The sequence below is a fragment of the Microtus pennsylvanicus genome, chromosome 2, assembly GCF_037038515.1.
Source record: "Microtus pennsylvanicus isolate mMicPen1 chromosome 2, mMicPen1.hap1, whole genome shotgun sequence".
Taxonomy (NCBI): domain Eukaryota; kingdom Metazoa; phylum Chordata; class Mammalia; order Rodentia; family Cricetidae; genus Microtus; species Microtus pennsylvanicus.
The window spans coordinates 18,295,374-18,322,937 of record NC_134580.1 but is presented as its reverse complement, the minus strand read 5'-3'; the positions used below and the strand labels follow the sequence as shown (position 1 = coordinate 18,322,937).

The 27,564-nt window shown below is 39.8% G+C and overlaps 1 protein-coding gene across 1 annotated transcript in view; it reads left to right on the top strand.

Annotated features, from left to right (window-relative positions):
* Syt10 (synaptotagmin 10) overlaps nucleotides 1-27,564 on the top strand; it is a 65,229-nt gene that overhangs the window by 15,054 nt on the left and 22,611 nt on the right. The window contains exons 2-3 of the mRNA XM_075960369.1: nucleotides 2,502-2,859; nucleotides 20,290-20,857. Coding sequence (XP_075816484.1) covers nucleotides 2,502-2,859; nucleotides 20,290-20,857 — 926 coding nt within the window. The remainder of the gene's footprint in view (nucleotides 1-2,501; nucleotides 2,860-20,289; nucleotides 20,858-27,564) is intronic.

Genomic DNA, 27,564 nt, shown 5'->3' with positions numbered 1-27,564 from the left:
ATATTTGATATTGAGGGTAAACAAATTTGGTAATAGAAAAGTATAAGGTTAATCAAATCTAGAAAATTTATCTTTTATTGAGAATCTATTTGACATTACAAATTTAAATAATGCTATAATGCCACGTGGCTGGTTTAGGTCTCTTTGGAAAGACGGAAATGGGTAATGCGAAGATTAGTTTGTGTTTGTTTAGTCTTCATGTTTTCTAACAGTTTCAGGATTATGGAAAAACAACATAGTTCAGACTCCCTTCATATCCATGTTCAGTTTCTCCTAATAATTATGCCTTACATTGAAATGACACATTTGTTATTATCCATACACTGTTATTGGAAGATTAACTAAAGCCCATACCTTTTTCTTTGGGCTTTCCTTCACCATTGGCTAACAGCCTTTAACTATTCCAGGAGCTTATCCAAGATGATCTACAACATTTGCTGGTTAAGTTGGTTTAGAAGCTCCTTGACTAGGACATTTTTCCGGATCTTTTGCTGATGACCTTGATGATCTATAGGAGTACTTACTGGTTGGGTGTATTTAGAATGCTTACCTTTTAGAACTTGTCTGTTTTTTTTTTTTTAATCATGATTAACTTGGGCTATTAGTATGAGGCATGAAGGCTACAGAAGTAAAGAACCACTTACATCATCCCATGCCAAGGTTGGATACTGTGACCACAGGTCATCACTGTGGACTTCCATCACCTTCATTGTCATTAATACTCTATGACAATACTTCATTGTCATAGAGAATATCACTATGAATGTATGCAGCCAACACCAAAGAAGTAAGGAGCTGTGCTTCCTCCTGGAAGAGTGGACTATGCACATAAACTGCTTAGAATTCTTCCAAAGGAAACCTTGCTTCTTTTCTCCACTTATCTGTTTATTCAGCCTCAACCTTTAATCTGTGTTTCAATCATTTTACATGATAAGCATATATTCATACTATAATTATTTTAATGTGTATATTTTTAAATTACTGAATAACAATATTTTAACCTATTCAGATTGCTATTGCAAAACAGTATTAACTGGGCAACATATAAAGAACAGAAATATGTTTCTCAGAGTCTGCAGACTGGGAAGTTCAGGATTAAGTTACGGGCAGATTCAGTAGCTCATGAGAGCCTATCTTTGTTTTCTTTTACCACTGGAGAATACCTAAGATTAGATAAGTGTGAAGGTAAGAGATTCGTTTTGACTCATCATCCGGAGGCTGGTAAGTCTACCTCCACCTCGCGAGGGCCTGCTGCCACTTGGGCTCACAACAGACACTTAATGATGCAAAGCAAGGAGCAGGCTTGCTCTTTTACAAGTCCTCTCTCTAACCTAGTAGTCTAGTCCCCAGAGAGGTAAAACTCCAGTGTCAGAGTGGAGCCATGCAAGGACGCTCCATCCTTATCACTTGCATACTTCCCCCAAGGTCCTGTCTCCCAGCACTAGCATTGAAGAACTAACCTTCTAATCCACACATTTTAGAGGAAGCGCATTGTAGTTGAGCTTTATTCTTGGATCATAACTGGCAACTACTTTCTGTAGCCCCATGTGGTAGAAGGACACAAAAGCCCCCTTGGGCCCATCTTAAAGGGCACTATAATCCCATCCACAAAGGCTCTCCCCTCATGACCTAGTCCCCTCCCCAGAGGCTGTGTCTTCTATGTGTTAGCACCCATTACCATGGTGTTTATATCTGAGAGAACAAGTTGAGAAAAAGAATGGTTTACTTTGTGTTTCAGTTCCTCATGTTGAAGCAAGAAACCAAATAAGAATGTCAAATCTCACCTGACTTTTTCTTTATTTCCTATTTGTTTATTTATGTCTCTAGACAATGAGACAGTGTTATTCCCATTCTAGGTAGTTCATCACCCACCCCCTTCAGTTAGTCCTATCAGGAAAAGCCCATAGTCATGCCCAGGGGTGTGCTTTATAATCCAAATTCAGGCAGGGAAATTGAAGTTAACCATCACATCCCAATGACATCACCTGCCTTGGGATTTCAGATTTAAACCTAAGAGTTTTAGGAGAGCACAGACATTCAGATGATCGCCCAATTCATTTATTAACTTGGGACTTAAAATTGTATGCATACTAACTTAAAAGTGCATACATACAAAATTATTAGAAAACACTTGCTGAGTTTGAAAGCCTTATTATGTTCTCATAGCATGGTGCTTTTCTTACTTAGAGTACAGAAAGATGAGCCCAGTACTTAATGCTGTTCTCTGCATAGAAAGGGGAAAGATCATTCAATGGAAGAGGAAGTAAATAGTTTCTATTATATACAGCTTCGGAGTGTAACTTTCTGGCTTTGTGGCAGGAGGCAAATTGGCCACTTTTCACTTGCAAAATCTTGAATCTCTTGTGGTGTGCTCGAGTATGACATGCGTATGTCATGTGTTTCCTGAATCCAGTTGATAACTTCCCATTTGTATCACTATTTCTGCTTCTAATTTATAATGCCAATTGATATTTCTCTCAGTTGTGATTTTTTTTTTCCAGATATTTCAGTCAGCCTTTTAGCAGTTGTCGTAAGCTTCTGTGGCCTAGCCTTGTTGGCTGTCTCCCTTTTCGTCTTCTGGAAGTTGTGCTGGCCATGCTGGAAGAGCAAGCTTGTGGCTCCCAATGTCAGTGCCCTTCCACAAAGCATTTCAAGTGCTCCAACGGAAGTTTTTGAGACTGAAGAGAAAAAAGAAGTAGAAGAAAATGAAAAGCCAGCGCCAAAAGCTATTGAGCCTGCAATAAAAATCAGCCACACTTCCCCTGACATCCCAGCGGAAGTTCAGACGGCTCTAAAGGAGCATTTGATTAAACATGCTCGTGTGCAAAGACAAACCACTGAGCCTACATCTTCATCCCGGTAAGGAAGGGTCCTGTCATGTGTTATCCCATGAGTGGTTTCAAAAGAGCAAAGCCACAAGCAGAGAGAGGAAGCAGAAAAGAAACAGGAAGAGTCAGTAGCAATAATGGGAGGGATGGAGGGAAGGAGGGAGGGAGGGAGGGAGGGAGGGAGGAAGGGAGGGAGGGAGGAGAGAAACAGGAAAGAAGGAAAGGTAAGTATATCAGACAGTCAAGAGACAAAGGGTAGGACACGGAAGGGAACAGAGAGAAAATCAAGGGCAAAGAAGTTGAAATGGAGTGGTGTATGACAAGGACTTGGTAGTGTTTGATATCTCAGTGAGATGACAATACACTAGTTATTTGACTCTTGCCCTTCAAATGTCATGAGCCCATAGCTGCCACTTGCAAGTTTGCAGTTTAGTTCCGTTAACTAATAAGTAGTGTACAGTCATTGAAAATGCATATTACAGAAGCATGAGTATACACAAACACACACACACAGAGAACTACTGAACCACTCACATTAAAAACAAAGAGAGGGTAGTTTTTAGTCTGCAGTAGTCAGCACCTAAACTGCAAAATAAAAATGTGTTCTTTATCTGAGCCCATGTAGATGAAACTTTTACACCAGGTAAATTCTACAGGAGCCTAAATGTCACGGGCATACCATACAGCACACACTTCTTTCTGAAATGTGTCCCCGAGAGGGGAGTGAGAAACTGTTACCAGTGAGGTCAGGAACTTCAGAACAGAGAAAGCAGGTAGAACTGTCCCTCGGGATAGCCTCCTGTGCTGATTAAAATTTATAATCCAGCCACAGATGCTGACTAGTTATTTTGAGAACATTTTTAACCAGTGGCGTTTATGGTCACTTAAAACTGTTCACATGTGTGAAATGATCTCATATGACTCCTTGGTTATTATGCCATTATTCCTGAAAAACACGAAACAATTTTTAAAAGGAGCAGATTCCCCCTGTCCACCAGGGATGTCTTCTGAGACCCCAGTAGGTTTCTGAAAGCACTGATCTCTACAAATGCTATATTTTCCTGTGTATACACGCCTATAGTAAAGAGGTAGCGGTTAATAATGAAGTAGAAAGGTGGTGATTAAAACTGTATGAATCTGGTCCATTTGTCTCAAAGTACTGTACTTATATTCTATATATATATGAATTAGCTTTCTTCTTGTTGCGGTATGCAATCATATTTCCTCCATGACGCAATAAAGGGAATTAAAGGATGCAGGTATTGTGACATAGAGTTGAATTTCTACATCAGAGTAACTTGAGTGAATTGTGGTGGTACACAGATACAGCAGTGTATCTGGCCACCATGATGACATGTTAGTGACTGAGAAGCAGGCTGCACAAACTGCATGGATGTGAAGGGCAGACGAGTGAGCTGTATCCCCTGGGACACAGAGCAAAGTGAACAATAATTCATCTCACCAGTCAGAACAGTATTCACTCATTCATAAATTCATAAATTTATGAATCGTTTACTTCCGGAATGTTACATTTAGTATTTCCAGCCCTCAGTTGACCACTGGTAACCAAGACAACAGCTGACAAAGACCAGAGAACATAAAATAGGAGAAGAGGAACTGCTGTTCTAACAATTATAAATAAGTGATTAGCATGATGTTCAGAATTAGTCAACTGCAGTTGATAAGTATACACCTCACATAAATAAATTCAGGTGGTGAAGATGATGCAGGTATTCTCTTTGGGGAAGCATCATAAAGGTGAAATTTTATCTCCAAATTACTATCTTTTGATTATAAAGAGGCTATCTGATTATCCCTAGTAAACGGAGAATGACAGACAGCCTACATACTGAAAATGCACGTGAAAGCCAAGCTTTAGCTATGGCATAGCCTCTTGCAGTCAATACACATAATTTAACTTGGGTTTTTCAGTAATTATATGCAAAAACAGCAATTAGGTCAGAAAACTTTTCCTCACTCAGTCTTATAAAACATAAAAATAGTTTGTACACATTTGATATTCTCTAAGTGAAGAGAAACTGCACAAATCAACAATTTGGCTGGAATGTTGCTGTTTGATCTGCTTCTTGAAGTGCCCTTGTCTATATGGGAGGTTGTGGAAGAAGAAAGGAAACCCCTTCCTTGTTATGCCTTCACTATTCTGCAGAAATTATTAGTAATCATCTCTATTATTTGTGATTTAGCCAAAGCCCAGGGAGATTAAATATTTTGCCTGACATAAGGGAAACTTCCAGGACTAGTAATTCAAATTTATCCAGATGGATGGAACATTTCAATCTTTAAACATAATCTTGGTTTTATACAAAGAAAATGAAGTAACAAAGTCGGCTAAAAACAAGCAGTTTGGAGTTGAAAAACATCTTCCTACTTGTTCCACTTTATCAAAGTTCTGAAATGGGGTGTGGCTCCTGTGAGGGAATAGGGTCAGGATTCCAAATCTGCTTGGCATGGGGATGAAAGCCTTGGAGAAAATTTCATCACTCCTCCTTCTCAATATCCCTCATCTTCATCCCTCCTCCCTCATTTTCTTTTTTTTTATTGAGAAAAGGAAAAAAAAAGTTTCCCCTTCGTCCCAGCCTCCCATTTCCCTCCCCCTCCTCCCACCCTTCTCCCCCTCCCCCCACTCAACTCCTCCTCCCTCTCCAGTCCAAAGAGCAGTCAGGGTTCCCTACCCTGTGGTAAGTCCTAGGTACTCCCCCCTCCGTCCTTATCTAGGAAGGTGAACATCCAAACTGGCTAGGCTCCCACAAAGCCAACACATTAAGTAGGATCAAAACCCCATGCCATTGTCCTTGGCTTCTCATCAGCCCTCATTGTTCGCCATGTTCAGAGAGTCCGGTTTTATCCCATGCTTTTTCAGTCACAGTCCAGCTGGCCTTGGTGAGCTCCCAGTAGATCAGCTCCACTGTCTCAGTGGGTGGGTGCACCCCTCGTGGTCCCGACTTCTTTGCTCATGTTCTCCCTCCTTCTGCTCCTCATTGGGACCTTGGGAGCTCAGTCCAGTGCTCCAGTGTGGGTCTCTGTCTCTATCTCCATCAATCACCAGATGAAGGTTCTAGGGTGATATGCAAGATATTCGTCAGTATTGCTATAGGATAGGGTCATTTCAGGTTCCCTATCCTCAGCTGCCCAAGAAACTAACTGGGGACATCGCCTTGGGCTCCTGGGAGCCACTCTAGGTTCAAGTCTCTTGCCAGCCCTAAGGTGGCTCCCTTAACTAAGAATTGTGCTTCCGTGCTCCCCTATCCAGCCTTCCTTTATCCCAATCATCCTGTTTCCCCAAGTTTCCCCCATCCTCCCCTTCTCACTTTTCTCTCCCCATCTCCCCTTAACCCCAATCCCACCCCACCCCCAAGATCCCACTTTCCTCCCCGGCGATTTTGTCTACTTCCCATAGGCAAGAGGATAACTATATGTTTTTCCTTGGGTTCACCTTCTTATTTAGCTTCTTTAGGTTCACCAATTGTAGACTCCATGACCCTTATTTATGGCTAGAAACCAATTATGAGTGAGTACATCCCATGTTCATCTTTTTGGGTCTGGGTTACCTCACTGAGGATAGTGTTTTCTATTTCCATCCATTTGCATGCAAAATTCGAGAAGTCATTTTTTTTAACACAGCGTAGTACTCTACTGTGTATATATATTCAGCCTACTTGATCATAATGGATAATTTTCCTAATGTGTTCTTGGATATGGTTTGCCAGTATTTTGTTGAGGATTTTTGCGTCGATATTCATGAGTGAGTTTGGCCTGTAATTCTTTTTCTTGGTTGAATCTTGGTGTGGTTTTGGTATCAGAGTGACTGTAGCTTCATAAAAGGAATTTGGCAATGACTCTTCTGTTTCTATATTGTGAAATACATTAAGGAGTATAGGTATTAGGTCTTCTTGGAAGTTCTGATAGAATTCCGCATTGAAACCATCTGGTCCTGGGCTTTTTTTGGTAGGGAGGTTTTTGATAACAGCTTCTAATTCTTCGCGACTAACAGGTCTATTTAGATCGTTCACCTGGTCCTGGTTTAACTTTCGTATATGGTATTTATCTAAAAAAGTGTCCATTTCTTTTACATTTTCCAGTTTTGTGGCATACAGGCTTTTGTAGTAAGATCTAACGATTCTCTGAATTTCCTCTGTGTTTGTGGTTATGTCCCCCTTTTCATTTCTGATCTTATTAATTTGCATATTCTCTCTCTGCCGTTTGATTAGTTTGGATAGGGGTTTATCAATCTTGCTGATTTTCTCCAGGAACCAGCTTTTTGTTTCATTGATTCTTTGTATTGTTTTCTGTGTTTCTATTTTGTTGATTTCAGCCCTCAGTTTGATTATTTCCAGTCTTCTACTCCTCCTAGGTGAGTCTGCTTCTTTTTTTTCTAGAGCTTTCAGGTGGGCTGTTAAGTCTCCAATGTGAGCTTTCACTGTTTTCTTTAAGTGGGCACTTAGTGCTATGAACTTTCCTCTCAGGACTGCTTTCATAGTGTCCCATAAGTTTGAGTAGGTTGTTTCTTTATTTTCATTGAATTCGAGGAAGACTTTAATTTCTTTCTTTATTTCTTCCTTGATCCAGGTATGGTTCAGTAGTTGACCAGTTTCCATGAGTTTGTAGGCTTTCTGGGGGTAGCATTGTTGTTGAATTCTAACTTTAATCCATGGTGATCTGTTAAGACACAGGAGGTTACGAATATTTTTTTGTAACTGTGGAAGTTTGCTTTGTTACCCAGTATGTGGTCAATTTCAAGAAGGTTCCATGAGCTGCAGAGAAGAAGGTATATTCTTTCCTCTTTAGGTGGAATAATCTATAGATATCTGTTAAGTCCATTTGAGTCATTACCTCCATTAATTCTCTTATTTCTCTGTTAGGTTTCTGTCTGATTGACCTGTCCATTGGTGAGAGAGGCGTGTTGAAGTCTCCTACTGTTAGTGTGTGTGGTTTGATGGCTGCCTTGAGTTTTAGTAATGTTTCTTTTACGTACATGGGTGCTTTTATATTAGGGGCATAGATATTCAGGATTGAGACTTCATCCTGATGAATTGTTCCTGTTATGAGTATAAAATGTCCCTCTCCATCTCTTCTGATTGATTTGAGTTTGAAGTCAACTTTGTTAGAAATTAGTATGGCCACAACTGCTTGTTTCTTAGGTCCATTTGCTTGAAAAACCTTTTCCCATCCCTTTACTCTGAGTAGGTGCTTGTCTTTGTGGTTAAGGTGTGTTTCTTGTAAACAGCAGAATGTTGGATTCTGTTTTTGTATCCAATCTCTTAGCCTGTGCCTTTTTATAGGTGAGTTGAGCCCATTGACATTAAGTGATATTAATGACCAGTGGTTGTTAATTCCAGTCACTTTTTTAATAGTAGAGTTTGTGTGTTTCCTTTCTTTGAGTTGTGCTGGTGAAGGGTCTCTAGATGTTTGAGTTATTGTGGTTATTGTTGGACTCCTTGGTTTGTGATTTTCCTTCTATTACTTTCTGTAAGGCTGGATTTGTGGCTACGTATTGTTTGAATTTGTTTTTATCCTGGAAAATTTTGTTTTCTCCATTTTTAGTGAACGAAAGCTTGGCTGGGTATAGTAGTCTGGGCTTGCATCCATGGTCTCTTAGTTTCTGCAGTACTTCTATCCAGGACCTTCTGGCTTTCATTGTTTCCATAGAGAAATCAGGTGTAAGTCTGATAGGTTTACCTTTATAAGTAACTTGGCCTTTTTCCTTTGCAGCTCTTAATATTCTTTCTTTATTCTGTATGTTTTGTGTTTTGATTATTATATGGCGAGGAGATGTTTTTTTTTTTTTTGTCCAGTCTATTCGGTGTTCTGTATGCTTCTTGAACCTTCAAAGGAATATCCTTCTTTAGGTTGGGAAAGTTTTCTTCTAATATTTTATTAAATATATTTTCTGGACCGTTGAGCTGTACTTCTTCTCCTTCTTCTATCCCAATTATTCTTAGGTTTGGTCTTTTTATTGTGTCACAGATTTCCTGAATGTTTTGTGTTGAGAATTTGTTGGCTTTGCTGTTTTCTTTGATCCGTGTGTTTATTTTCTCTATGGTATCTTCAGTGTCTGAAATTCTTTCTTCTATCTCTTGTAATCTGTTGGTAGTACTTGTCTCTGTATTTCCTGTTCGTTTACCCAGATTTTCCATCTCCATCCTTCCCTTGGTTTGTGTTTTCTTCATTACTTCCATTTCATTCTTCATGTCTTGAACCACTTCCCTTACCTGCTTGATTGCTTTTTCTTGTTTCCCTTGGTTTTCTTGGGTATCTTTGAGCGCTTTATTCATTTCCTCTACCTTTTTGTTTGTGATCTCTAATTGTTTATGGCAGTTTTTCACCTCCTGTTTAAGGTCTTCTATTATTTTCATATAATTCATTTTTGAGTCGATTTCTTCTAATTCTTCTGGAGTAGGGTGTACAATTCTTCTTATTTCGGGATCTCTGGATTCTGGTGATGTCATGTTGCCTTTCAGGTTGTTGGAGGAATTCTTGCCTTGGCGCCTTCCCATCTCTTCCTTCAAATGGAGCCAGGAGAGGCCTGGTGTCTTGGTCCAGTCTTTGCTGTGACTGACTCTCTGATTGTAACTCTTCAGTGTAGAAGCAGGAACCGTCCAGTCCAGATGGAACTTCTCAGCACCGAAATATAGACGCCTGGTAGTCCAATGACCCTCGGACAAAAGGGAGAACTTGGGGGGCAGGGTGGGGACGAGTAGAACACAGGACACCCTGCCGCAAAAGCTGAAGGTGCGCGTGCTCCCTTTGGGGGGAGGGACGGGAGGGGGTTCCTTGAGGCCTGCCTGGTAGGCAGGCACTCACCTCTCTGGGTGGGTAGCCTTAGTGTAGGAGCAGAAAACTGTTCCCTGAGCAAAGGACCTAGCAGATAACGCAGGCTCTTTGGGGGGGGGGGGGGGTAAGAAAGACAGCCCTGCAGAAGGAACTGGGGGAGGGGGGGGCTGTGGTCTCTTCCGGGTCAATCCGCCCCTGGATCGCACACACTCACCCGTCCAGATGGAACTCTTCAGTACCTAAACAGGGCTGCCTGGTAGCCCCATGATCCGGGGACAAAAGGAAAAAACCGGGCAGGCAGGACGAGATCCAGGAGTGCACAGGCACCCCTGGAGCACAAGCTGAAGGTGCCCGGGCTCCCTTTCCGGGGGTCCTTGAGGCCTGCCCGGTAGGCAGGCACTCACCGCTCTGGGTGGGTCGCCTTAGTGTAGGAGCAGAAAACTGTTCCTGAGCAGAGGACCTAGCAGAAAACGCAGGCTTGTGTGTGTGTGGGGGGGGGGGGGGGGTCGTGTGTAAGAAAGACAGCCCTGCAGAAGGAGCTGGGGGAGGGGGGCCTGTGCTCTCTTCCGGGACAGTCCGCCCCTGTAAAGCACACACTCACCCGTCCAGATGGAACTCCTCAGTACCTAAACAGGGCCGCCTGGTAGCCCGATCTCATCCCTCATTTTCATCCCTCATCCCTCATCTTCATCCCTCATCCCTCATCTTCATCCCTCATCCCTCATCTTCATCCCTCCTCCCACATTTCTCATCTTCATCCCTTATCTTCATCATGTTGTACGATCTCTTTATACCAAGAAGAGGATATTGTAGGGCTCATTATGCCGTCACCCCAGACATGACATGGAGATTACTTTTTGATAAATCAAATTGTCCAGCTCAAATGCCAATTGTACCTGACATGGCAAAATCAAAGCTGCATGCATATGTATGCACACATGTCCAAAACAAACTTAGCTTTAATTTTCTCATTTCCGCATCTTATTAGTTCAGACAAGAGATGACATCATGTTTTTTCAAGGTTCAGTTATCCCTTTCTCTTTTGAAGTAACATTCTGACAAGCCTAGAAATTAACAGCATTGCTGGACACTGGAAAAATTTCTCATCTCCATTTTCAAATGCTGAAAAGTTTTTCAATTTCTCATTCCCATCTCCAAATCCCTAGACGTTTGACTCCTCCAGCTATTGGACAAACTACTCAGATTCACTTGTGGGTTTCTTTGTCACTATCGTTCTTGTATGCCCCTCCTGATTGGCCCCACACTCACACTAAACACATGTTTACTTCCGGATGAAATAAATGTGCTCTGTCCTCTGCCCACTCCAATACTCTGAGACTCTCTAAAGAGATTTACATCCTGTGAAACCGACTTCAAAATAAGCAGGTTATAAATGTCACCTGTGTGGTGGAAAAGGCGAACTTCAGAGCACAGAGGGAATATTTCCAACTGAGCCATAAAGAAGTGTCATTAAGATGAGAGGCAAATAGGAATCCAGAAATCTCCCATGGAGACGTAAGAGTGCATTGCTGATAGAAACACATGAAGTCATAGAACACAATGTGCAGCTAAGAGTGATTTGGTAGCATCACAGTATATGAGGCCTTAAAATCATGGCTGAGATGTTCAAAGGCTGTCATTGCAAATATATGTTCCATAGAAGTCTCCTGTTTCCAACTCGACAGCTGTTTATGGGAAAGACTGTAAGGGATGACGTGTCTTTTGAAACTAAGGTAGTCAATTTAAAAAGAAACATGAGTCCTGTATCAGACTTACTTAGGTGATATGTTAGTGATCATCTGTCTCATCCAAGCTTTCAGAAACTTGAAACTACAAGATTTTACAATCTGACTTTACCTAAATTCTGAACGTTTCTACGTGGATAGCTCTGTGCATTTTCCTGATACATATTCGCTTCTATTCTGCTTTTCATAGTAGAGAATGCGCTACAGAAACTCTGCATGATGTAGTGAATTTCAAAGTCAATGAATGAGTTCCATCTCCTTTTCTTGTCCATCGAAATGGATCATGTTGCTTTCCATTTAAATTATCTTTTATTTACTCTAAAATCCTTACTGAAACTATATCTGAGTCTACTTTTATTCCAAGACATATGCTGTTATCTCTGCTATTTAAAATTAAAGTTATAAGCTGGTATAGTATCTTATTCTTGAGCTCGTAGAACCAAAGGCTAAATTCTCAAGCTACAAAGACACGTGACCTACTTTTATACCCTCCTACCGTCCAGCACAGTATAGGCAGGTGCACAGCAATTGTCAAAGGGTGTTTTGATTGATTGATCATTACTTCATTTCAGTTTATTCTGCCAGGTATCAGGTGGTAAGGCGGCACTGTGCTCAAATAGAAGGAGGTTAATGGTGCCGTGTTCACAGATGAGTATAAAAACCAATTTTCTGTTCATTCATTAATGGTGTAAAGATTAAATGAATAGTCATGGGTTCATCACTGTTCATGGTTTCTAAGGACCCATCGAAATGATGAGAAAACAGGAGACATCTAATCAAACATGAACAAAAGCAAGGAAATGTGGTATAAGATAAATGCTGACTCCATGTTCTGATGGAATTAGCTATGACTGATTATAAAACAATTCATAAAATGATCATGTACAATTTTACAAAGAATAATTCAATGTACCTTGTTAAACGGAAAGTGAAAAATTATGTAAAACTGTGAGTACTGTGTAATTTTATTTACTGTAAGGTTTTTTATATAAATTAAATTTCTTTCAAAAGAGAACAAAAAACTGAAATTACTCATTCCAGGTCATTGTAAGGAATAGAAAACAAGATATAATAATAACAAAAGGGAGCATTTGAAAAAGATGTAGCTAGGAGATCAAGAAGCAATTTTGCCCAGAAAAAATAGTTGAGACTAAGGTCAACCTCTTTGAGCTGAAAGTTCGTGAGGCAGGTGGTCATGATTCAGTGCATAAGCTAGCTGTCTTGTAAAGGGGGTGTACTTGGTGTGTGCACTTACTGCTTTTCTCAAATGGGTTACCTCCTTCAATCAAGGCTGTACCTAACAAAACAACCAGAAAAAAATCTATTTTAGTTTTCTGGTGCTAATAAATAATATTTTTCTGTAGAAGCACTAATTTTATGTTCACTGGATGCTTCTTTATAGTTTGCTAAGTCCTAGAACATTTTATGGTGTTTGTCACAGGAACACCAGCATAAATCATTTATATAAACAGTCATTTGTATGGCCCCATCCTGCTTTTAATTGAAAATATAGGAAGATGAATAGTAATTTTTGACATTATGAACACCACAGTCTATTAAAATACTGAAGAATTTGGCAGACAGGAAAGAAAATATGTAATTCCAATAGACCAGGGACTCTGTACTAAAGGACAGGAAGGGCAAAAAGGTGCAGATATGCGGAGGTCACTTCAGCTCAGGTGTACGACTGTTCTTCAGAACCTAGCTCAGCTCAGCCAATAGCTGGGCTCAGGGTGGCCAAAAGAGGTTACTTTATAAGGCAAAGCCTAAACTGGAGCACTGAGTACAGAAATTTAAGACCAAAATATTTTCATCCAGAATACTTCTGAAGGTTCTAGAAACAATATAAAGTGAGTCTAAGATTTGTTATATTAATGATGTTGTTGATAATTTTTTAAAGATTACTATTTACTTTTGAGTTTTTAATGTAATTGCATCATTTGCCCCTTCCTCCCGCCAAACCTTCCTATATATCTCTACTTGCTCTCTTTTAAATTCAAGGGCTCTTTTTCGTTAATTGTTGTTTTATATGGATATGTATACTTACATGTGCATATGTATACCTATAAACACCATCTGCTCAGTTTATGTAAAGTTTCATGTTGTCAGGGCTGACTGTTTGTTGTAGAATAAGCAGTTGGTGTGCTTTTCCCTGGGAAAGACTATTTCTCTTGCTCTCAAGCCTCATTAGCTGTCTGCTCTTTGTGTAGGGTTGAGGCCTTCTGGGCTTCCCTCATCCACGATGGCATGTCTATTGTTATTCTTGTTCTGCTCATGATTGCACAGTCATGTTAGGGAGACTTTATGGGTGTAGCTTCTGACATTTCTAGGAGACACAGTCTCACAGCAAACTCCTTGATCTTATTTTTTTTTTCTCTCCGTTCTTCCACAGTGTTCCCTGAGCCTTAGGTGCAGGAGTGTTTTATAGATGTACCGTTGGCCTTTACATCAATGCATTTTGTTTGGTTGTGATTTTCTATAATGGTCTCCCTCTATTGCAAGGAGAATTCCCTAGATGAGGGCTGAGGGTAAGACCTATTCCTATCTCTGGGTATAAGGACAAATATTTACAAATTATTTTAATGATTTTGCAGGCTGACTAATGTAGTTGTAGGATCTCTAAGATTTATGACTTCCCTAGTCCTGCATAGTTGGCTAAGTTTTCGGTACCAGGCAAGGTTTTCCACTTATTGCGAGGGTCTTAAGTCTTGGATAACAGTGGATCTCCTCCAAGGTGGCACTAAGACACCTTTAGATTATCATGCTATCCATTGTTATGGTTTATAAGCACCGTAGCTGGGTAGGTCTACCAGTTGCTTCCCTCCTTTGGAAGCTTGCATGGCAACTTCTGGTACCATAAAAGCTAGTACTCAGGGTGTGGGCTTTCAGGACTTGTCCATCTCAAAGCTTCTGGGCCCTGCGTCTAAAACGCATGAATTCTTCATCAATAAGGACTTCCATTGCAGGGGAACAATCAAAGGCAATAACAATAGCCTATAGCATTTAGGGAGTCATATGAACTACGCTCACTCAAAAGAGGGCTTCTCATGACTGGTGTTGAGGTTTTTGTTAGATAGTCTTTGGTTCTTGGAAGGAACATTGTCAGCCAGGAGAGAAAAATTTAAAGTATGATACACTGACTTACTTACATTTATAAGTGTTTTTTATGTATGTCATAACTGTATTATTGTTTATGACTTTTTCAGACATCCTTGCTCTGTTTGTCCATCCTCAATCTTATGTATTTATCTCCTTCATCCTCCCCAAATAGAGTTGCACCCATTCCCCGCTTTTCCCTTTCAGATCACTGGTACTCCGGTAGTTCCCCTCCCCGCTGTTCATCCACCCTGAAAATGGTCCCTTTTTATCCTTTTTATTTTCCTGGGTTTTGTAGTTATTCCAGGATGTGTACTCACATCTGAAGATCTGGAGTTAGGAGCTTCAGAAGAACATGTCGTGTTTGTCTTCCTGGGAACTGGGTTAACTCCCTCAATATGATCTTTCCTAGTCCCATTCATCTACAAGCAAATTCCATGGTTTCATTCTCTGTGTAGCTGAATAGGATTTCTTAATGTTCATGTACCACATTTTTCATTATCCATTTGTGTGCGGAAGGACATTTTGATTGTTTCAATTTCCTAGGTATTATGACTAGAAAGAACATCAACAAACAAGAAGGCAAGTATCTGTGGAGGAGACTGTCTAATCCTTTCTGTATTTGCTAACAAGTAGTGAAAGCTGGCTCATATAGTAGATTTATTTTTAGGTTTGTTTTTTTTAAGAGAGACATACATGGATCTAATATACATGGGAAGTAGAAAAAGACAAGATCTCCTGAGTAAATTAGAAGCATAGGGATAGAGAGGGTAGAAGGGGAGGGGAGAAGAAGGGAGGGGAGCAGAGAAAAATACATAGCTCAATAAAAAACAATTTAGAAAATAGAGCTGAGACAATAATGGCTCATATAATTTTAAAAAAAAATCAAACCTACCATGCAAAACTAAATGCAAAGGGACTGCTTCTATTTGTATGATCTGGATATGGACGAATGAAATCTAATAGTTTCCAGAGCCTGGAGCAGCTTCCAATCCCCCAATGGTGAATGAGGGTCATTTTCATCACCTCACCCAACCCCCTCGTCTCCTCCAGTATGTGTTGATCTTTGTCATTCTGACTGGGATGAAATTAATCTCAAAGTTGTTTTGATTTTCATTTCCCTAATTGGTAGGGAAGATAAACTTGTTGTTGTTCTTCCTTTTTTATTTTTTTTATTGAAAAAATTTCTGCCTCCTCCCCGCCTCCCATTTCCCTCCCCCTCCCCCTACTCCTCTGCCCCTCTCCCTGCTCCTCTTTTGAGAACTTTCTGTTCAGGTACCAGGCCTGTTTTCTGAATGAGTCATTTGTTTTAGGACTTTTGCTTTTCTTAGCTCTTTGTGTATTCTGGATATTAATACTCTGCCAGATGTGTAACTAATGAAGTTTTTCTCTTATTTGGTGTACTTCCTCTTCACCTGGTTGGTTTTATTTTAGCTATGCAGAAACTTTTTAGTTTTATGAAGTCCCACTGTTAATTTTTGGCCTTACTTTTTAGGCAAATGGAGTCCTCTTCATAATATCCTTTCCTGTGCCTGTATCCTATAGTGCACTGTCTCTGTTTTCTTCCAGCAGTTTTAATATTTCAGGTTTGACAGTTAAGGGTTTGATCCATTTGTGGCTAGTTTTTGTGCAAGTTGATAGTGTGGGTCTAATTTCATTCTTCTACATGTCGGCATTCAGTTTTCCTAGAACCGTTTGTTGAAGATGCTTTCCTTCCTTCATCTTATGTTTTCGGGTTCTTTGTCAAATATTAAGTGGCTGAGGTTGTCTGTACTCAAGTTTGGGTTTTCAGTTCCATTCCATTGGTCTATGTGCCTATTGTTGTACCAGTAACATATTGTTTTTTACTATGGTCCTGTGATATATTACTTGTGTCTTTTGATGGGGGAATGGAGACCATTTATATTTAAAATTATTATTGAAGTGTATGTGAGTTCATTGCAATCATCATATTTTTGATTTTTGGTGTTACTGCTTGTATTCTCAGTTTAATTAATCTCATATTAATGATTTATGTGGGAGGGTCCAGGCTTTTTGGGTGGTACAACTCCTGGGATAGTGGTCCTGGCTTGTATTAGAAAACCAACTGAACAAGTCATAAGAAGCAAGACAATAAGCAGCATTTCTCAATGGCTTCTGCTTCCATTCTTGCCTCTAGGTTCTTGCCTTGAATTTCTGCCCTGGATTCCATCAGTAATGGACTGTCCCTGAGAAGTACACGATGAAATAAACCCTTTCCTCTTCATGTTATTATTGGTTATTATTTTACCACAGTAGTGGACACTCTCCCTAAGACAACAACCAATGCCTTAATCTCCTACTAGATCTTCCCTTGATGCTGAGTTTTATTCTTCTTTATAAGATTTTAAAATGCTCCTCTCTGACTCAGCATCATCACTTCTCTTTAGTTGATGATAGGTCTTCAATTTCAAAAGATCATAGAAAGTAGGAAACATTGATCAGAAGTATACTCAAGTTGGAGCTGTGGAATAGTTTCCAGTTAATGGTGAAACAGACTCTATTTGCATGATAGTGACTAAGATATAAGACATCACTGTAGGGAAGTAGATCATTAAACTTAGAGATCAAACTTGGGAAAAAACAGGTGTATGGTGGCAATCAGAACAAGGGTCCAAAGTGATATGGAACCAGGAGACTAAAATTTCAAGGGGATGACTTGAGTAGCAAGACACAGCAATAACAGGTGATTACCATACTTAGCTGACAAATCAGAGAGTTTTGTTTCTGAACTGCATAAATGTGGTAATGGGGAACAAGAGCTATGGAGCATTCCAGACCAAGATGCAGTGGAATAAGGGATGTGGAAAAAGCATCAGCAACCACATGAGAAGGCTAGGATGGGTTTCCAACAAACCAGAAAGTGCACAAAACCATTCCTACCCTCAGTGATTTCTGCAGTTAGCCTTTCTATATAAGACACCTGAGGACTAGCTGCAGTTCCTCACCGTCCAGCGCTTCTCCCAGAGAGCCTGCGTGGGCCTCTGGAAGCTGAAGGGTCAGAGGTGCAGGGGTTCACATTTTCATTGTTTGAACCTTTGCTCCTCACTGTCATTCCGAAAGAGCAAAGGGGGAAGAGGGAGCAGCTGTGTGTTGTCAATGGCGACAGTTCAGCACGGTCGCAACGGGAGCGCTTTTCTTAGCCTACTAGCTGAAGTGACACGGAATGTGCGCCGCCGTTTACCCTGTAATCAGGGCACTGCTACTGAACAAAGGGATGCTACAGTTTTCACTCCATTGAAAGGAGCCCTGTAGAAGTGAGTCCCATTAGTCCCTTTACAACACAGCACACTCAGAGGCACGGAGAAGAAATTTCTTAGTTCTGTTCGTACAAATCAAAATTGCTGGACAAGTGAACGTGATTTTAATAGAAACATTGTTGTTTAGTGAACCTTCTCAAGAAGCTAAGGGCTGCCCCATTATGTAGTGATTAACACCCGAGACTCTGTTTGCAAATTGGATTGTGGTGGGCCACTTTCATGGTTCATAACAACAATGGAGCCTATGGGAACGTTTTTCCTGCTGTTTCATAAATTCTCTCTGGCCTTACTCTGAATATAATCCAGGCTTTTGATCTTTTATTTTGTGATAAGTTTAGGGTCCATATTCAGTACATGGAGTGTCTAATGAATTATAATGGGATAGGTCTAAGGAGACAGATTGCTTCAAGGTTTGCAGTCAAGTCTTAGTAAAGACTTTCATATACATGTTTATATGCTCAATTACGGAAACTGAAGTACTGAGTCTTAAATTAACTATAGTTTTAATTAATAGCTAATTTTTATCTGACCTAAGATTCCTTGTTTATTTCTTTGCATGAAAATAATTTTTCCTCAAAAAACAAAAGTAATAATAATTTTAAAATTATGATCAAATTTTAATGTGGTCAATATTATTATATAATAGCAAATTGTTACATATTTATATTACTCTTTTCAATATATATATTGAATATATAGACATATTACAAAGTATACTTTAATAATATACTTAACAGAATTTTTTACACCATGAAATCATTATACTTTGTCTTACAAATTCAGCATCCTTTAGCATTTTAGTTTCAGATAGCTATTTAAAGAAATGATGGAAAAACTCTAAAATTATACTTTAAGTTATTTCAACCAAGTAAGCTTTGAAATTTAGTATATTTAAGTATGTTACATATAATTTTTAACCGAAAAAAAGTTGTATAAAGCACATATGAGATTTTTAAGTATTTTATGGTTGCTTAATACAACACATTATTTAGTGCTATTAGTGATTATAAGAGAGGAAATTGCTGTGGCAGCAAAAAGGAGAAAACAATGAATTTGCTTGGGTTTGGGGGAGGGTTGCTAGGACATGTGTTCTGAAATCCTAGAGATTCAGAGACATTGGGGGAGACTCTTATGTAGCAGGGACTTATCTGAGGAGCTATCTGACTCAAACAGGAATTATAACCCAAACCTGTAATATTTTGCTAGATAGACTGAAGAGAGAAAAGAACAAAGACCTGGAATGAAGCCTGCGGGAGGCTCGCGGACTGGCATAGCTCATGCTAGATGGAAATCGCAGGGGGTGTCTAAGGAAATGGATCTCAATCCCAGTTACGCAGACTCGACATTCATGAGAGTAGGATTTGTAATAGCTGGAATTTTTGTTTAATTTTTAAACCATGTTTTCTCACCAGGCGGTGGTGGTACACACCTTTAATTCCCAACACTCAGGGGGCAGAGGCAGGCAGATCTCTATGAGTTCAAGGCCAGCCTAGTCTACAGAACAATAAACAACAATGAAACAAACCAAAAAAAAAAAACCTTTCTCATTTTACTTAACTATCCAAGTTCCCACTCCTTCCCCTCCTCCTGCTCCCCCTACATTTCCCCTCACCCCACCCCCTATCCACTCCTTAAAGATGATAAAGCTTCCCATGGGAAGTCAACAAAATCCAGCAGATTGCTTTGAAGCAGGACCAAACCCCCCCACCACCACCACCACCATATCTAGGCTGAGCAAGGTATCCCTCCAAAGAGAATGGGCTCCAAAAAGCCAGTTCAAGCACTAGGGAAAAATTCTGGTCCCCCTGCCAGTGACCCCACAGTCTGCCCCAGCCACATCATCTGTCACCCACATTCAGAGGGACTAGTTTGGAATTTTTTTAAGACTTATTTTTACATCATTAAAATTGTTCACTCTTTTTTGTCCTTAAAGTTTTGAAGCCCACTCCAAGTTAAACAAGGGAAATACACTCACTTGGGTTGTCACAACTCTATTGATTTTAAAAACTAGTATTCATCTAGTTATCTTAAATATGAAAAATGATTGGTGTGTAAGAATGTTTTTATAGGATTTTATTTTAGTGGCGGAGTTACTAAAACATAAAATTCAAATATCCAGAAGTAAAGAAGAAGACCAAGTGAACAGCTGTCTTCAGTGTGGATGTGAGCAATGGGTGAAGAAGACATGTAATGTTTGTGGAGTAGAACGCCATTGAGAATCCTGTTTCTTCACAATGGTGTTTAATGAGGTGTTTATGAGTGGGAAAAAAACACAACCTCTTCCAAAATGCGCAACTGTGTGTTTCAACTGTTTGTCACATTTTAGACTTTTCTTTGACTGCTGTCACTGCGGCTTTTCACACCAACCCTTGGCATCACCGTGAGGGTGGGACAGTGTGGACACAGACATAGGTTCAATAATCCTGCGTGGGGACAGTAACATTCTTTCCTGATCCTGGCTGGTGGGGAGGGTGTGTATGGCACTTGGTAACTACTATCAGAAGTGACTAACCAAAGCGATTTTGTGTACGTGTGTCTGTATGTTTACAGCCACAATTCCTTCAGGAGACACCTACCAAGGCAAATGAACGTCTCCAGTGTTGACTTTAGCATGGGCGCCGAACCTGTCTTACAAAGAGGAGAGACGAGGACCAGCATTGGAAGGATCAAACCAGAGCTCTATAAGCAGAAATCGGTTGACTCTGACGGCAACAGAAAAGACGATGTCAAAACCTGTGGGAAACTTAACTTCACGCTCCAGTATGATTATGAAAACGAACTCCTAGTCGTTAATATTGTCAAAGCTTTAGAGCTCCCAGCTAAAGATTTTACAGGCACTTCTGATCCTTACGTGAAGATCTATCTTCTTCCAGACAGGAAAAAGAAATTTCAGACGCGCGTCCACAGGAAGACACTAAACCCCCTGTTTGATGAGATATTTCAGTTTCCAGTGGCCTATGATCAGCTAAGCAACCGGAAACTACACTTTAGCATATATGATTTTGACAGATTTTCCAGGCACGACATGATTGGGGAAGTGATTCTTGATAACTTATTTGAAGTCTCTGATCTCTCCAGGGAAGCCACAGTGTGGAAAGATATCCACTGTGCTACCACGGTAAGCAATAAATCCGCCAACTTCTCTTTGGCTTCTGGTGATATTTAAGACCAGTTGTCGCCCGTATTATTAGATTAAACTCAAAAAAGCTGTAGAACGTAAACCACAAGTTCCTGCAAAGGTGCTGTTTGATTACATAGCAATGTAACTTGGACACCTCATACAGCATAGGAAACATTTGCAGGGATAAAGGCAAGGCAGCTTTTATACATGACTCCAAACTGAAAGACTTTTCTATTACAAAATACTTACGTATAACCTGTTCCCCATACCAGTTTCTCCATGAGTGATGCTGGATTTCATTATTTGACGTGGTTTAGTTTCACAGGTAAAACCTGGGATGTACACTGATACAACATGGTTTGACCTCAAACAGTCCATGACTTTAGAAGCTTCCATGGAATGCACATAGTTATAGTACATGGGATGCTAAAGAATCAAGAGATAATTCTCAATACTGAAATTATTTGTTGTGATATGTATTTTTCAATTGCAAAATGATATCAACTATAATATTGAGATTTTTAAAAGCAGCAACAACAATAGAAATAAAGTAATCAACAATGCTACCAATTAGGTAAATGTTTTGGGTATTATTTTCCTGTTTCTGCTCTGAATACATTAAAATAATTGTGAATACACGGAGTTTTTATTTTTGCACTGATTTTGTTCCATGCTAATTCGTTTCAGTGCATGATCTTTATCATTGAAAATTTTAAACTGTGTGTGTGTGCGTGTCTGTGTGTGTGTACAGTGATGTGTGGTTATATTTACCATGGCACACACAGAAGACAGAGGACCAGTCTGTGGAGTTGGTCCCTTTCTACATTTCCATGGGTTTCCACAGGTTGAATTCAGATTCCCAGGCTCACACTGCAAGTGCTTTGACCTGCTGATCGATTATTGTTGGCTACATGATGCATGATATCTAAATATGCTATCCATTTATGTAACCATTTTCTTGTTACACCCTCCAATGAAGCATCAATTTTGTTTTTAAAAAGTGTGTTTTTTCATCTCATTTTTATAAGTCCATGTGTCTGACAGAATTATAGATGAAGAATTGGAAAATTGCTCTCAGGTTAGATTATTAACTTGTGTTGATTCACTAATTCTCAAGTTGGACCGTTTTTTTGCCATCAGATTGTCTTCATTCATTTATCGCTTTTTCTTAACATTCATTTTCTAACTCAGCATTTGCCAAGTATTATGTAAAAGAGTCGACCTTGACTTGAAAAGTAAAAAAGTAAAAGGAATAGCTTGTTCCTGGGGCCAGTCATTCGGAGTTCTGAATGCTCCCACTGACCTTCCAATTGAATATAAATAAATACATTTTATCATCTACTATTAAATTTCTTTGAGTACCGAAGTTTTCTTAAATGGATTTTCTTATTTCTGAGGCTGCATTCTTCATTTTACCTTCCGCTGTACTACATCTGTCACCGGGCCAGAATGAGGCTATTTTTTTAAATTTTGCTATTAATGAATTTTCTTCTAAACTCTGAGATGATATATTCACCGATACAATTTTCAAAATGATCAAATTTCAATTTCCTTTTAAGTATAAATGTGTGGTGAAAGGTTAGTGACTTGGCTCTTTGTCTCATTGCTCACCGGGTGGACCAGTAGGCAATATTACAGGCAGGGGCTGCAGGTTAGCAAAAACTCTTCCCTCCTGCTAATTTGTATAAGCCATGGAAATTGGAACTCATCCTGACAGGAGAGAAAATTGAAGCGGAGATAAAGTTCAGTTGACTGGGTGTTTGCTTTCTAAGCACGACGCCCGAAATTACATTTCCAGCATCTTATAACTGTGCGTGGTGGCACACACCTGTCATCCCAGCACTGAGAAACGAAGGCCAGAGGATGGCGAGTTCAAGGTCATCCTTCCCTACTTAGAGACCCTCCCTCACAAAACAGGAAAGCAAGCAAACAACACCAGAACCCAGAGAATCTAAGTTCATTAGATGCTTCAGAGGAGAAGCCATCTAGAATACAGCTAGCGTTGTCAATGTCATTTAAACTGTGTTAGATGAGGTTGCCCTGGAAACGCTTCCAGCATGGCCTGGCCCTTGTCCATCCTCCCATCCCAGAGCCTCTGTGGATGTTTTTACTGCTGCAATCCACCCTACTTTTCCTCAGAGTATTTGTCACTCTCCCTTGGAAATTAGATACACTGGAAAGAATTGGGTAGTATTTTTTAAATCATTGTTCTATTATTTAAAACCCCTCAAATCCTTAAGATGCTTTAAGATGATAAAGACCTGTGTTTTAATTCTGTGTTGTCCCTTAATTAATTGTGTGACATTTTGAAAGGTCAAGATACTTGTTCAGAATCAGCTGTAAGAACCTTGGGAGACAGCACTTATCTTCATCACTAGTGTCCCCATGACTAGCCAAGTGCCTGGTGTTTGGGAGTGTTCTCACTAAATGTGAACGTGATGGATGAACAAATCTTTAAAGATTGATAGGGTGTTTGATACAGTTGAAATCAGAGCTTGGGAAATGTGAGAGAAAAATAAGAAATTCATAATGACAATAATAATAAGTTAAACTATTAGGGACCTGTGTGTGTCATGATATGAAGTTTGAACTTTATATTTTAAGATCTCTGTAAGACCAAAGCAGATCTCTTTGAGGGTTTTAGCAGAATCAGGTATTACTGGAGTTGTTGAAGCCTGCGACTGGATAACCCCAGGAAGCCATATCAGGCCAGTTATTCTTAGTAAACCAACTAAGCAAAGAGGTATTAGTAAAAAGCAGTAAAAGCAGATTCAAGATGACCACGCGGGGGAAAGGGATAAAAAAAGATTTTGTGACATCACCCCTCCTCCCCCCCTCCCTTTGCCAAGTCCATCTTCAGGGTTCTGACATGAGGGTAGATTGTAAACAGAAGGAAGAGAGATGATCATAACTAAGCAGTCTTGGTTCTGCTCAACATTGACCCAATCTGTCTTCCCTGACTGGTAACAACATCTCCTTTCAGGACACAAGGTCCCTCTCTCTGGAAGGCACCAGGATTTCCCTTTGCCCATCGTGAGATTGCTTGGAGAGAAATCTCAAATGCCTGGGAGCCTTGTTTCAATAGTCCAGATTGTCTCTTTAGAATGTTCTTATTTCTTTCAGGCATCCCGATTATACAAGAACAATGTAAATAACGCTGTACATCCGTTAACCTTCATGGCTTTCCTCACTAATCTCCACTTAAATGAACTTATATGCTGACTGGTTTTAGGATTATTGCCTCCCTCATCAGACACATTTTGTATCAATTGAAGTTTTGTGATCACATTTTCTTCTCTCGAATTTGAGCTATTAAATCCAATGATCCTTTGTGGGCTTCTCTGGCTCTCCACCAGCTATAGCAAAGAAGCCTGAAACTGTTGTTCTGACATTATTTTATTATTTTACTATATTTATTTTATGGGAGTGGGTTTTTTGCCTGAATGTGTGTCTATGCACTGTGTGTGAGTGTGTACCTGGTATGGGGAGTCAGAATAGGGTGCGAAATCTTTTGACACTGGAGTTACAGGTACTTGTGGACTACTGTGTGGATGCTGGGAATTGAACCCTGGTCCTCTGGAAGAGCAACCACTTCTCTTACCTGCTGAGCCATATCTCCAGCCCCAGGTTCAGACATTCTTGAACATGCTCCAACTAGATATCCTCCATGGGCCTCATTTTTACTAGTCCTAATAGTTATAAACATTGAGTTGGAAGACAAATTATTTCACCTTATTGAACACTTTCATTTTAAACCAAGGACAGAGAGGCCAAGTAAGGGTGGGTTGATTGCTCAAGATTAAATTCCATGAGGTGTGTCAAGAAAAACATAATAAGAATTTTATAGTTCCTTGAACCCTGTACAACGTTCTGATTTTCACTATAAATACATTTCCTTGGAGGTGGACAAAGGGCTAGTAATTTGATGAAGGAGCTCACTTGATCTGCTTAGTAGCACATCTTGCTTTTAGCAGTAGACTACAGAAGAAAAAAAAAACCATCTGTTTTCTTACCCTCAAGGAAATGTGGAAGGCAGGCTACATTTAGGGTGCTAAGTTGATGTGATGACTGCTGTAACCATAGCAACCAGTGGCTTTCTGAAGTTTTTTTTCAATACATCTTCATTAGTGCACTTCCCAATATATCCTTGAATTCAGAGGAGACTTTTCCTCAGCCAACACCCCCATCCCTATTTCACTTAATTTCCCTCTTCCCTCTCTTCTCCTAACCTAGGTCACAAAATATAAAGATGGATTGCAAATAATATTGCTGTCGTTATTGTGTTCCATATATCTGTTTACATAAAGTGCTTGCTTGGCCTTGTAAGGTAAAAATTATTCCCATTTTACTTGCAACTAAACCCAGTTTAAGAAGGTCAAGTTTTTTGCTTTATGGTTGGGAATTAATACATGGAAGATGTACAGTTTTTGTTGGTGTCTGTGTGCATATTCATACATGTGTGTAGATGGATATGCATGCGTGTTAGCACACATGTAAAGGTCGGAGTTTGAAGCAGGTGTCTTCCTCAATTATTCTTTATCATGTTTTTGAGATATTGTTACTCACTAGAGCCAGAGACCATCTGACCAGTGAGCTCGAGATGCCTATGTCTTTACTTCCCTAAAACTGGTGTTTCCAGGTGTGCACTGCCCCACCAAGCTTCTGTATGGGTGTTTTAGGTGCTGGGGATTGAAAACAGGTCCTCATTCCTGGATGGTAGGCACTATTGTGATTGGCCCATCTCATGAGTCCTGACAATGTACAGTTTCATCTCCATCATTTCTGACTAAGAACCCGAATTCTTTCCACTTTGCCAAACTCCTGCTTTTCTGGTCCACTAATATCTGATTTCTGTCTTTCTTTTAAGCCATCAGCTGCCTATCCTAAGCCTCATTGAATAACACAATATCTCTTTTTCCTGTGTGTACTTCTCATTTCTGTTTTTGAGTACTTATCACAATACTTAAATATATTATACTTTTTATTCATTGTGACATCTCAGCTCTTTAATTCATTAAACCCATATAAAATGATGTTACAGCCAAGACAAAGAAACCAAAAGCACAAACCCCTCCATCAGCTTCGTTGTCATCTTCCTTCCTGGTCTTCATTTACCAGACATCTACTTAGAGTATTGTCACAGTGAACACTTAACTGAGCTAGTGTGTACATGGGTAAGTGGGCTAAAGATACTTCTTGGAAGAGAATTTATAGAATGCCAAGTATTAGACTTTCAGATAGATCTTCAAATAGTTATTTTCCCAGAGATACAAGAGTTCCTGAAGGACTAAGAAGGAGAACTTTTACACGGATACTGCAGAGAGTCATATAGCCATGAGTGAATTTTCAGGAGCCCCTCAGAAGGCAGCCTCGTTTTAAGCACATTAGAGAAAAGTAACTGCAGAGACAGTACTTAATCCTCTACTTAAGAAGAAACAAAATGCACTTTCTTGTCTTGACACAGGTCATGATTTAGTGTTTATTTTTGTACATTACAGTTCTTCTCCCCGAGGAAACCACAACTTTTTGTTAAATACTTATATATTATTATTATTTTAGAAAATTCTAACAAGTATGCTTATCTGCCATATCAATCTACAACAGTGAAAACTCACTTAAAATCTAAGGAGGCAATAGTAGAAATAAAAACAGCTATAAAGAAATAAAAAGGGCCTATTAAGACACAATGTAGATAAAAAGAAGCAAATATTCTAAAAACAAGAATAGAGTCATTCTGAATATGGTAATGAATAAGGGGAAATAGCCCCAAATACATAGCAATTTATATTCTTTGCATTTTAATAGAATTATAAACAAAAAATGAACACTAAATGATGACCCATGTCAAGACAAGATAGTGCACTCCACACATAATCTTTCTTACCTCCGTTGTGGAGAAGCAATACAATTCCCCTTAATAACCTGGATCAATCGCCCATTCTAATACTGTTATTCCCTTATTAGTCTGTTGGTTTAGTAGCGTTGTCCTTTCCACAGAGGAAGGGTTCCAATGTAGTCAGCCTACCACCAGTCACTAAGTGGTCACCCTGGGGAATGTACCATATCAGAATCTCAGAGTTGGTCTCTGCTGTTGGCCTATCGAGAACTCAGCTAAGACCCAAGAGCTGTCTCTTAAGTGGAGAAAACTTATTTGTAGATGACAGTAGGGCTTTGCTCCAGAACCCCGAGGATCTCCTCCGATTCACATTTAGGGACCTGCCAAAGGCTCAGATGGCATCCCTATATCTGCCACTGACACCTCAAGTACCATCTGCCTACTGGATCATATGGTCCAAGCGGTTGAGCTGTCTGCACAGCAGCGGGAACTTTTGAAGAGCCTTCTTCTGTTTAAGGCCCCTTTCAAAGCTAGCAGCTTTCTCAGTCACTTCGTACATGAGGCAGAGTAACACACTCAAATGAGGAATGTCATTTGATACGGCAACAGCAGTTGGAGTCACTACTTGATTAATGATTTGATTGTCAGCTGTCATTCTCCATAATTCATCTGTCCTTCAGCACTGGCCAAATAGGAGGGTTAAAGGGAGATGTGATGGGAACCACCACCCCCGCATATTTCGAGTCCTTGATGGTTGTGCTAATTTCCGTAATTCCTCCTGGGATGTGGTGTTATCTTTGATTCACTATTTTCCCTGATAGAGGCAAGTCCAGTGGCTTTCATTTGGCCTTTTCAACCATAATAGCCC